Here is a 13,170-nt window from a genome sequence, read left to right as displayed (position 1 = left end):
CTTCTCAGAATCAAGTCCTCTATTTATGTTCTGTTTCCTTCGGTGTTAAATGTGAGAGCGACATGACATCATTTCTTACATCTGCATCCCCTGAAACCAGTCACTCCGAATCCAGGCTGCATGCATATACAGTACGCACACTCACACCATGTATGAGAAGAATGTATGAGATCAAATTGGCATGCAAGCTATTATCATCATCAGCCAGTGAACCCCTTCCTCCTTCCCAAGCACTCAGTGTTGTTTCAACTTAGTTGCACACCCAGTGCTGTGATAGCACTGTGTGAAAGGGTAAGTCAGCCCAAAAGGTTAATACAAATGTGGAAAATTAAGCAGCCAACAAAACCAGTCACTTTTCCCGCAGTCTGTTTTATTTCCCTCAGCAGCAGTGTACGTCTCAATTGAGACAGTAGGAAAACTTCAGACAGACAGAGGTCAACATAGAACTGTCTCCTGAAAAGACACTCCCATCATTGCATTGAGCTAAATTCATAACAATTCATTTTACATCTGAGTGTTCTCATACTGATAATCAGACGTATTAGAAATGTAAGACATATGAATAGAACCAAAGGGAGAGTGTGTTTGAGAGTGAGTGTGTTCAGAACATTGGGACAGATCAGTCAGTAGAAGGTCAAAAAAGGACGTTTAAAAATTCTAAAGCAAATGGACCGATGGAAGGCATAATGTGCCATTTAGAGGTTTTCATAATCAAAGTTGACAACTTTAGTAATTAATCAAAATAATTAACAGTCAAATGATCTGAAATGCTTGTAATGTATATTGCATACCAGTACTAATTTATCCAAATGACCAATAATTATTGGCAGATTTCAAAAGAATGAAGAGCATCAGTTACCAATTTCAATTATCATACCTGCGAGCCAAGTTCTCTTTGAATAAATAGGCCACCATTGATACTCAAAATCATCTATTTGCTGTATGTTGCCGTGGAGTGCTGTCAAATTCAACCACTTGGGCTTCATAAGAGTTGAAAGAGAGTGCTATCAACTTAAAACTCATAAGGCTTGGAATTAATCACATTAAACAACCTTAAATAGAAGACAAACAAGGACGTTTTGACTTGGAAAACAATCCTTAACTAGAAATGAAATACACTTTCATGACATCCAGGCAAAATAAATACTGTTGCCTGTTGACATACAGCCCCTGTACTGGCGGCCCACCACTTCAGGAGGAGTCATACTGATATTGTGGTTTACCATCACAACACTTTATATTAAGTTGCCCTTATACCATGTAGTTACTCAAACTACTTTGGTAACTAGCTGTACTGCAGACAAGGAACACACAACAATGCTTGAATTGCACTAAAAGGATAAGTGACAAATTATGTTTTACATTAATTTCCAATCTAGTTACATGAAATAAGACTGAGAAAATAATATTTGGTGTAACTACATGGCATTGCTGTGACTTAATGTAAAGTGTGAGCCTATCGTTTTCTTCTTACATTCTGTCGGTGTGTTTCCCCAGTTTAAGAAGGGAATCCCATGGCTTGGTTTTAATTCACCTGAATATGTGAAGACTCATTTAAAAGAGCTCCTCATTCTAAGAGTGCAATGAACTCATTTGGGCCAACACTGGTACGTCACACAACTGATCACCAAAGGTACAAAAAAGGCAACCGACCTTCTGTCACAGCGTAGGTCAGTCTTCGAAGAAGTGACCTCGCGTTTCACAAGGTTCAATCTACTTCCCCCCTCACTTCTCCTGAGATCCATATCTTTGGCTTTTAAATAGTCCTTATTGTAGAATTAAAACTAGTAGGCAAGTTCCAATTCTATGGTATTTACAGTTCTGCAGTTACAGTTAGTTGTACTGCTCTGCAACTGAAAACAACTACAGTTCTGTGTCACTATTCTCATTTAATCTCAAGGTTTAGTCAGAGAGGGTTGCATGCAAGGTCCTCCCCCTCAATGACACCATTGTGATGGAGATCAAAGGAATAATTGCGGTGAATGAAAGTGTTGATATGCTTCTTTATTCCAGAAAGAGAGCAAGAGGTGGTCAGGACTCGTTTCCTGAGACCTGCATTAGCCAAGCCACTTAAAATAAAATACTGCAAAATGGTGCAAAAGTGGTGGCCACAGTCAGATTGGGAGGATGACTTGGGCTTCAACCTATAAGTAGAAGAGTAATAAGCTGTTCTGAAGCATCACAGGGCACATTCAAATGTGCAAGTGCCATAAAACCAGTACTGGGCCTTTAATCTCTATTGAGTTTACCCTCTGTGTAGACATCCGTTTTTGTAATTGTCAGTTAATGTCAAAAGCCACACAGTTTTCATGTAGTGTTACTTCTTTGATGGATACTTAACTACATCCATCCAGTTTCTTAATGGCCAACGGATCTACCCGACTGAACATTCCAGACCTTCTCCGCTTTGCTCGGAGCCCCAATCTGTCTCAACACGGCAGGCAACCAACCAAGGCACCTATCAGTCTCTCAGGAGGAAGACAATAGGAAATACTTTGGGGGGCAGGGAGAGTGAAATGCAGCATTCGTTTGGAGACATCTGGGTTCTGAGCCGTCCTATAAGGGTCTCCATAATAAAACACTTGGCTGAATCAGTGCAATTCGTGCTGTCAGGTCCGGTTTAAGAGAATCTCAGAATCCTATTGGTTTTGTGGATCTTTGTCGGTTAAACCGGAAGTGTCGAGTTGGGTTTTCTGGGTTGTGACGTCCGTACGGGAGGTAAGGGGGCACGTCTATGTGAGATAGAGAGGGATATAGAAAGATGGAAAAGAAGGTCACCTCCAGCTTTTGCTACAATACTACACAACGCCAATTGTATATGTCTATCTGCTCATTCATCTGACATCTATACATTCATCAATTTAGCCGAACAATACAGTCACTGAAGTACCTGGAAGGGACGGCTGCAACAGGAGGGCCAACAGCTGGAACTGAAGTTATACTTGCTCCATGTTGCAGGGGGGAACAAGATGCAGCGTACCCAGGGTGGGTGGGATGTGACGGCGGTTCCGAAGGCAAGAGCTTCCTGGGGGCTGGTGTTTTTTTGGGTGGTCCAGGGGCCTGAATAAAATACAACAGAAACATATAATAGAATCCAGGTGTGACACAGGATGAATTTAGTTGATTATAGCCGTCTCATCACATAGAGTTTTGGTAACAGAGACAAGACAATTGAAGATTGAGGGCTCTAGACCAGGGATGGGCAACTCCAGTCCTCGGGGGCCTGATTGGTGTCACTTTTGCCCCAGCCCCAGCTAACACACGACTACAATAATCAAGTAATGATCTTCAGTTTAAAATGCAATTAGTTTAAATCAGATGTGTTTGCTAGAGATGGGAAGAAAATGTGACCACTCCAACCCCGAGGACTGGAGTTGCCCATCCCTGCTCTAGACCAAATGTAGATATAATTGATTCACTTTTGGTTTAGTTAACTGTTCCGCCAATAGAACTATAAATAATGTATGCGACTCTCTGACATTGACGTGTTGAATGTTGCCTGCTTGTACATGGACGATGCAAACTACACTCACCGGCCAATTTATTAGGAACACCCATCTAGTACCGGGTCGGACCCCCCTTTGCCGCCAGAACAGCCTGAATCCTTTGGGGCATTCCACAAGGTGTCAGAAACATTCCACAGAGACGTTGGTCCATGCTGACGCGATGGCATCATGCAGTTGCTGCAGATTGGACGACGGTACATTCATGTTGCGAACAGCCCGTTCATTCTCGACCCAAAGATGCTCTATTGGGTTGAGGTCTGGGGACTGCGCAGGCCACTCCAGGCAATGTTTTTCTACTCCTCAATTGTCCAGTGTTGGTGATCGCCTGCCCACTGGAGCCGCTTCTTCTTGTTTTTAGCTGATAGGAGTGGAACCTGGTGTGGTCGTCTGCTGCAATAGCCCATCTGTGACAAGGATCGACAAGTTGTGCATTTCGAGATGCCATTCTACACACCATTGTTGTACTGCTCTGTTTTTTGTCCGTTTGTGGCCCACCTGTTAGCTTGCACAATTCTTGCCACTCTCCTTTGACCTCTCTCATCAACAAGCTGTTTTCGCCCACAGGACTGCTGCTGACTGGATGTTTTTTTTTGTCGCACCATGCTCGGTAAACCCTAGACACTGTTGTATGTGAAAAGCCCTTGAAGGCATCCATTTATGAGATACAGGATCCGTGCGCCTGGCACCGACGATCATACCGCGCTCAAAGTCGCTTAGGTCACTCGTTTTGTCCATTCTAACGTTCAATCGAACAGTAACTGGATGCCTGTCTGCCTGCTTTATATAGCAAGCCAAGGCCACATGACTCTCACTGTCTGTAGGAGCGATCCATTTTCGTGAACGGAGTGGTGTACCTAATAAACTGGCCGGTGAGTGTATTTACACGGCACCAATATATTAAGCATGGTTTATTATGCAAATGAAGTATCACACTTTAATACAATGCAGTTTCTACTTTAACAATAAAATGCTAATTTCACCAAAATATATATTTTTTCTCCAAATAGTTACCAACATTGCCATTAGCTATAGCTATAGATTAGCTGTGCATTCTTTTTTAACCAACTTTTTAGAGACACTTCCACTGGAGTGAATATTAAATACTTTTTATCAGAAGTCTGCATTTGCATAGAACTGTAAATTAAGCAATACAATACTGCACTAAAGCTTGATTAGTCTGATTAGATTCATTTCCTCAAATCATTCAATCCATCGAATCAACCAACCAACTATACAGACCCATCAATTAACCACACAATCCCACCAATCAACCATTCAATCCCGCCACAATCAATTAACCAACCAACCACACATATCACATTAATCAACCAATCAGACCCACTGCCAATGCCCACATGCTACTCTGGTACCTGGCTGCCTGTTAGCACAGGGTCAGGGGGTAGAGGCTTGGTGGGAGGAGCCGGCCGACTCAACGATGGCTAGAATAACGGACGGAAAACAGAAGAACAGGAGGAATAGATGGAGAGAATGAAAAGAGTGAGGGGTGGAAAAGACCAATCAATGGAAAGGGACTATTCAGGTATTCCAACAGAGTACTGAATTAGACTCCACAGAGAAGTGTCACAATACTCCAAAAATGTTACATTTTTACGATGAAAACAACAAAACGTCAGATGAATTCTCATGCAATGAGACATCAAAGACACAAATAATCATTTCTATTAGCAAACCACAGAGATGAGACAGCTACCTCTATTCATTCGCCATCATGCTCAGTTCCATGCAGGAAACAAATGCACTCTAAAGTAAAGGAATAGTATCCATTACGCTACTATTGACAAGACAGATTCCAATCATGAAAGTAGATGAGGGGGAAAGATGATCGACACCAGTGCTCCTGAAAGCCATACAGATTAGATGAATTTACCCACACTGAACAAACCTTAAAAATCAGCAACTTGACCAATGACCATAAGATACTTTTTGAGGAACAGTGGTAGGGAATATATACGGAGTGTACAAAACATTAGGAATACTTGCTCTTTCCATGACAGACTGACCATGTGAATCAAGGTGAAAACTATGATCCCTTATTGATGTCACTTGTTAAATCCACTTCAATCAATGTAGATAAAGGGGAGGAGAAAGGTTAAAGAAGGATTTTTAAGCCTTGAGCAATTGAAACATGAATTGTGTGTGTGCCATTCAGAGGGTGAATGGGCAAGACAAAAAATTTGAACAGGGTATAATAGTATGTGCCAGGAGCAGCGGTTCGAGTGTGTCAAGAACTGCAACGCTGCTGGGTTTTTCACACTCAACAGTTTCCAGAGTGTATCAAGAATGGTCCAACACCCAAAGGACATCCAGGCAACTTGACACAACTATAGGAAGCATTGGGGTCAGCATCCCTGTGGAATGCTTGACACCTTGTAGAGTCCATAACCTGACGATTCAAGGCTGTTCTGAGGGCAAAAGGGGGTGCAACTCAATATTAGGAAGTTGTTCCTAATGTTTTGTACACTCAGTGTACATTGATTCTAGAGCTTCAGCTAATTAAATATGTAGTTCTAGATTTTAATGTTATGTAATAATGCCTACAGTGTTTTGTAGGCATCGTCACAGAAGATTCAAGTAAAGTATTACAATTTATGAAAGTGATTAGAAATAAAGAGAGAAACAACTCTGGTGTGTGGAGCCATGATCTTTGTCAACTAGTTAAATCATTGTGTCTAAGCACATAGGCTACTCTTCCAGATCTAAGCTGGGGATAGAGAGTTTGCTCATGTGGAGGGTTATTTCGCTAAGTGACAGATTTACACATCTAAACAGTTAATCTTGTCCAAATTAAACCCTTGTTAATTAACCATTAGACACTGTGGCTACTGTTGGCGCTAAAAGGAGGAACATGCTCCCCCCATGCCAGGAAGTAATGCTAAGTAATCTAAGTAATGCTGTGGTTGGTTTTCAACATACATTTAAGTCACCCTGTACATGCAGGTTTCCATTCAGACTTACATGTCATATCATTATAGAATCCTTTTTTAAAATGTTTTATTTTACTTTTTCTCCCCAATTTTGTGATATCCAAGTGGTAGTTACAGTCTTGTCCCATCGCTGCAACTCCCGTACGGACTCGGGAGAGGCGAAGGTCGAGAACCATGCATCCTCCGAAACACTACCCTGCCAAGCCGCACTGCTTCTTGACACACTGCTCGCTTAACCCGGAAGCCAGCCACACCAATGTGTCGGAGGAAATAACGTACAACTGGCGACCGAAGTCACAAGGAGTCGCTAGAGCGCGATGGGACAAGGACATCCCAGCCGGCCAAACCCTCCCCTAATGACGCTGGGCCAATTGTGCGCCGCCTAATGGGTCTCCCGGTCGCAGCCGGCTGCGACACAGCCTGGGATCGAACCCGGGTCTGTAGTGACACCTCAAGCACTGCAATGCCCCTAACCTCATCATTAATGGCAGCCTCTGACTGTACCTGGTTGTTAGGGGGGCTGGGGTCGAGGGGCAGGGGCTTGGTGGGGGCTGCCCGTTTCTTGGCCAACTGAAGCAGCACAAAAAAACAAAAAAACATCTGTGATACATTTAGGACCATTTAACCAAGATCCTCAATGACGGTCTGATGTTCAATATTTAGGCTGGAATCACTCATAATAAAACTTAATACACATCTAATGATGGATATATGGAACAAACACGACTTCACTATTATACTGCAACTACACATACATAAAGACACAGAATGTTAGTTCTAGAAAACATAAGGATGCTTATAGATAAATAATAATTAGTAAGTTAGAGATTCTCATTGCATTGAACACACAGGCATTTTTCAAGCTACCCATCACCTCACAGGCCTAGGCCAGGTTACCTGGGCTTGTTTTAAGACAGGGTCAGGGGGGAGTGGCTTAGTAGGCGGAGCAGGTCTGTCCTGAACCTGATAGGAGAAAACAGGAGGCAAAGGATTTTGACAGCCAATGGAAACATGCATTGGAGGGTAAGTTAGTTATTTGAATTAAGCAGAACATATGCAACTCTCAGATTGAGAAAATATGAGTTGGTTACTTGAGAACATACACTGAACAAAAATATAAACGCAACACGTAAAGTGTTGGTCCCATGTTCCATGAGACGAAATAAAAGATCCCAGAAATGTTCCATACGCACAAAAAGCTTATTTCTCTAAAATGTTGTGCACACATTTGTTTACATCCCTATTAATGAGCATTTCTCCTTTGCCAAGATAAACCATCCACCTGACAAGTGTGGCATATCAAGAAGCTGATTAAACAGCATTATCATTAAACAGGTGCACCTTGTGCTGGGGACAATAAAAGGCCACTAAAATATGCAGTTTTGTCACACAACACAATGCCACAGATCTCTCATGTTGAGGGAGCATACAATTGACATGCTGACTGCAGGAATGTCCACCAGAGCTGTTGCCAGATAATTTAATGTTAATTTCTCACAACCGCAGACCACGTGTAACCACACCAGCCCAGGGCCTCCACATCCGGCTTCTTCACCTGCGGGATCGTCTGAGACCAGCCAACCCCGACAGCTGATGAAAATGTGGGTTTGCACAACTGAATAATTTCTGCACAAACTATCAGGGAAGCTCACTGCAGTTTGGCGTCGTAACAGACTTCAGTAGGCAAATGCTCACCTTTAATGGCCACCAGCACACTGGAGAAGTGTGCTCTTCACAGATTAATTCCGGTTTCAACTGTACCGGGCAGATGGCAGACAGCATGTATGGCGTCGTGTGGGCGAACGGTTTGCTGACGTCAATGTTGTGAACAGTTTCTCCACGGTGGTGGTGGGGTTATGGTATGGGCAGGCATAAGCTACGGATAACGAACACAATTGTATTTTATTGATGGCTATTTGAATGCACAGAGATACCGTGACGAGAACCTGAGGCCCATTGTCATGCCATTCATCCGCCGCCGTCACCTCATGTTTCAGCATGATAATGCAAAGCCCCATGTCGCAAGGATCTGTACACAATTCCTGGAAGCTAACAATGTCCCAGTTCTTCCATGGCCTGCATACTCACCAGTCACCCATTGAGCATGTTCGGGAAGCTCTTGATCGACTTGTTCGACAGTGTGTTCCAGTTCTCGCCAATATCCAGCAACTTCACACAGCCATTGAAGAGGAGTGTAACAAGAGGCCACAATCAACAGCCTGATCAACTGTATGCGAAGGAGATGTGACGCATGAGGCAAATGGTGGTCACACAAGATACTGACTGGTTCTGATCCATGCCCCTACCTTTAATTTTTTAAGGTATCTGTGCCCAACAGATGCATATTTGTATTCCCAGTCATATGAAATCCCTAGATCAGGGCCTAATGAATTCATTTAAATTGACAGATTTCCTTATATAAACTGTAACTCAGTAAAATCTTTGACATTTTTGCGTTTATATTTTTGTTCAGTGTAGTTAATGTTAATGTGCTAGATGCTTTTTTTCCTTTTCTTTACGCTCCCCTTCTTCAGGCCAATCTGAGATGGTACAATTTACAGCCCACTACGCATGTAGCCTCGTCCTCCTCTACAAATTCAAAAACATCAGAGTCTTGAACAAGATAGACCTGTCTAGAACATAGCAACATTCAGTAATAGCTCCCCACATGAAAAAATACTATAGTATACAGTGCCTTCGGAAAGTATTCAGACCCATTGACTTTTTCCACATTCTGTTATGTTACAGCCTTATTCTAAAATGGATCAACAAAAAAAGAATCCTCAGCAATTTACACACAATACCCCATAATGACAAAGCAAAAACAGGTTTTTAGAAATTTTTGCAAATTGATAAAAAATACAAAACAGAAATACCTTATTATCAGACCCTTTGTTATGAGACTCGAAATTGAGCTAAGGTGCATCCTGTTTCAATTGATCATCCTTGAGATGTTTCTACAACTTCATTGGAGTCCACCTGTAGTAAATCCAATTGATTGGACATGATTTGGAAAGGCACACACTTGCCTATATAAGGTCCCAGAGTTGACAGTGCATGTCAGAGCAAAAACCAAGCCATGAGGTCGAAGGAATTGTCTGTAGAGCGCCGAGACAGGATTGTGTCGAGGCACAGATCTGAGGAAGGGTAGCAAAACATTTCTGCAGCATTGAAGGATCTTTCTTAAATGGAAGAAGTTTGGAACCACCAAGACTCTTTCTAGAGCTGGCCGCCCAGCCAAACTGAGCAATCGGGGGAGAAGGGCTTTGGTCAGGGAGGTGACAGATTCTCTAGTCTGATGAAACCAAGATTGAACTCTTTGGCCTGAATGCCAAGCGTCACGTCTGGAGGAAACCTGGCACAATCCCTACGGTGAAGCATGGTGGTGGCAGCATCATGCTGTGAGGATGTTTTTCAGCGGCAGGGACTGGGAGACTAGTCAGGATTGAGGCATAGATGAACAGAGCAAAGTAAGAGAGATCATTGATGAAAACCTGCTCCAGAGCGCTCAGGACCTCTGACTGGGGCGAAGGTTAAACTTCCAACAGGACAACGACCCTAAGCAAACAGCCAAGACAACACTGGAGTGGCTTTGGGACAAGTCTCAATTTCCTTGAGTGGCCCAGCCACTGGAGAGACCTGAAAATAGCTGCGCAGCAACGCTCCCCATCCAACCTGACAGCTTGTGAGGATCTGCAGAGAAGAATGGGAGAAACTCCCCAAATACAGGTGTGCCAAGCTTGTAGCGTCATACCCAATAAGACTCGAGGCTGTAATCCCTGCCAAAGGTGCTTCAACAAAGTACTGAGTAAAGGGTCTGAATACTTATGTAAATATGACATTTCAGCTTATATTATAAATTAGCAAAAATGCTAAAAACCTGTTTTTGCTTTGTCGTTATGGGGTATTGTGTGTAGATTGATGAGGGAAAAAAAACAATTTAATCAATTTTAGAATAAGGCTGTAACTTAACAAAACGTGGAAAAAGTCAAGGGGTCTGAATACTTTCCGAAGGCACTGTAAATACTGTAGTATTACTATATTTATATACTATAGTATTCACTGTAGTGTTTTTGCGGACTTTACTGTTTCTGTGGACAGGACTGTAGTATTTACTATAGTATAAATGCAGTAGTATTACTATAGTTAAAACATAATACTATATACTATAGGCTTCGGTGGTATCCAGATTGTCATCCCGACCTTGTGCCATCCTGGGATATTCTGTAATACCGTCACTGAACACAAGGGGTGCTACTTTCAAACCACATTGAGCCTCTGTAATCCAAAGGTTAGCAATGCTGACTTTGCAAGAAGCTAACCACTTAGCTAGATAACTATCCAGAAAATTCTACCTGCTGGCTTACAGCTGCACTAGGGTCAGACAGCATTCCTGTGTATATTAAGACACCACGGAGTACGCACAAGATATGGCTCAGAAAACGTACCTCATTCCAGGGATGACAAATGCGTTGTACTCCGAATTATCCTATTATCCCAACTGTGGGACAATTTGGAGTACAACACATTTCTCATCCCTGGATTGAGGTACGTTTTAATCTACACAGGAATGTTGTCTGACCCCATTGCAACTGTAAGCAAGCGGGTCGGATCTGCTGGCTACTAGATAACTAGCAATTAAATTAGCAAACCAAATGCACAACTACAGAGTATTGAGCACATTTAGACAGTTCATTGTTATAAGATATCTAGCTGTCAAACATTTAGTTATGAATTCCATACTGTAACTAGATCACCTGGCGTGTGCTGCGCAACAGTGAGTGACTCACAAGGCTCCGGTGTCTCTTCATTGAGTGCTTGTAAACAAACACCATGTGATTGGGACTACCGGTAAGCTTCATAATGAAAAAGAATGTGACAGGTGAAATGAAGAACGCGATCTTCTTTATCTCCTAACGTATTGCACAAGTTGACTGCAGGTACCTTAAAAAGTAACTACAAATATTCAAATGTATAAAACAATTCAAAGAAATGGTTTCAACGATATTGACAGTATTGAAAAACCATCCCATGGCTATTTCCAAATACCCCAGTATACAATATACTGCCCAAGCCTAAAATACTATAGTGTTTTTGTTTTATTATCTTTGACATAGAATTGGCGGCTTTCTCCTTGAGGAAACCTATTGGACAAATACTAAAACATTTCCATAACCTGTACGTAGGACTGGAGTCTGAACGGATAGTTTAGAGCTTCTGCTCTTATCTATAACCTGTAGGGAACAGAATGTACAGTTTATACTTGGCATGTAGGTTTTCACTCATGGGTGGCACAAATTGGGATATGGGGATGGGAATGTGAATGGGTGAGGTATATGCAAATTAAATACTGTAGTATTACTATAGTTAAACTGTGGTGTTTTTGCGGATAATACTATAGTATTCTACAGTATACTACGAGATTCTATAGTAACTACTACACATGACCAAGGTATACAGTGGGGGAAAAAAGTATTTAGTCAGCCACCAATTGTGCAAGTTCTCCCACTTAAAAAGATGAGAGGCCTGTAATTTTCATCATAGGTACACGTCAACTATGACAGACAAAATGAGAAAATAAAATCCAGAAAATGACATTGTAGGATTTTTAATGAATTTATTTGCAAATTATGGTGGAAAATAAGTATTTGGTCAATAACAAAAGTTTCTCAATACTTTGTTATATACCCTTTGTTGGCAATGACACAGGTCAAACGTTTTCTGTAAGTCTTCACAAGGTTTTCACACACTGTTGCTGGTATTTTGGCCCATTCCTCCATGCAGATCTCCTCTAGAGCAGTGATGTTTTGGGGCTGTCGCTGGGCAACACGGACTTTCAACTCCCTCCAAAGATTTTCTATGGGGTTGAGATCTGGAGACTGGCTAGGCCACTCCAAGACCTTGAAATGCTTCTTACGAAGCCACTCCTTCGTTGCCCGGGCGGTGTGTTTGGGATCATTGTCATGCTGAAAGACCCAGCCACGTTTCATCTTCAATGCCCTTGCTGATGGAAGGAGGTTTTCACTCTAAATCTCACGATACATGGCCCCATTCATTCTTTCCTTTACACGGATCAGTCGTCCTGGTCCCTTTGCAGAAAAACAGCCCCAAAGCATGATGTTTCCACCCCCATGCTTCACAGTAAGTATGGTGTTCTTTGGATGCAACTCAGCATTCTTTGTCCTCCAAACACGACGAGTTGAGTTTTTACCAAAAAGTTATATTTTGGTTTCATCTGACCATATGACATTCTTCCAATCCTCTTCTGGATCATCCAAATGCACTCTAGCAAACTTCAGACGGGCCTGGACATGTACTGGCTTAAGCAGGGGGACACGTCTGGCACTGCAGGATTTGAGTCCCTGGCGGCGTATTGTGTTACTGATGGTAGGCTTTGTTACTTTGGTCCCAGCTCTCTGCAGGTCATTCACTAGGTCCCCCCGTGTGGTTCTGGGATTTTTGCTCACCGTTCTTGTGATCATTTTGATCCCACGGGGTGAGATCTTGCATGGAGCCCCAGATCGAGGGAGATTATCAGTGGTCTTGTATGTCTTCCATTTCCTAATAATTGCTCCCACAGTTGATTTCTTCAAACCAAGCTGCTTACCTATTGCAGATTCAGTCTTCCCAGCCTGGTGCAGGTCTACAATTTTGTTTCTGGTGTCCTTTGACAGCTCTTTGGTCTTGCCCATAGTGGAGTTTGGAGTGTGACTGTTTGA

General features: G+C 42.4%; 1 protein-coding gene across 4 annotated transcripts in view; it reads right to left on the bottom strand.

The window, feature by feature from the left end:
• Positions 1-349: 349 nt before the first annotated feature.
• Positions 350-13,170, bottom strand: part of LOC121570085 (disintegrin and metalloproteinase domain-containing protein 15) — a 33,860-nt gene continuing 21,039 nt past the window's right edge. The window contains exons 21-25 of one of the 4 annotated variants that reach the window (XM_045208566.1): positions 7,349-7,414; positions 6,956-7,021; positions 4,877-4,945; positions 2,891-3,060; positions 350-2,732 (exon numbers count right to left, since the gene is read on the bottom strand). In XM_045208566.1, coding sequence (XP_045064501.1) covers positions 2,666-2,732; positions 2,891-3,060; positions 4,877-4,945; positions 6,956-7,021; positions 7,349-7,414 — 438 coding nt within the window. In that variant the 3' untranslated portion in view covers positions 350-2,665. The remainder of the gene's footprint in view (positions 2,733-2,890; positions 3,061-4,876; positions 4,946-6,955; positions 7,022-7,348; positions 7,415-13,170) is intronic. The other 3 variants (XM_041881560.2, XM_045208567.1, XM_045208569.1) reach the window with 3 other exon arrangements.

The sequence above is a fragment of the Coregonus clupeaformis genome, chromosome 28 (assembly GCF_020615455.1).
Source record: "Coregonus clupeaformis isolate EN_2021a chromosome 28, ASM2061545v1, whole genome shotgun sequence".
Classification (NCBI taxonomy): Eukaryota; Metazoa; Chordata; class Actinopteri; order Salmoniformes; family Salmonidae; genus Coregonus; species Coregonus clupeaformis.
The sequence above is the reverse complement of the archived record's forward strand: the minus strand, read 5'-3'. Positions and strand labels throughout refer to the sequence as shown.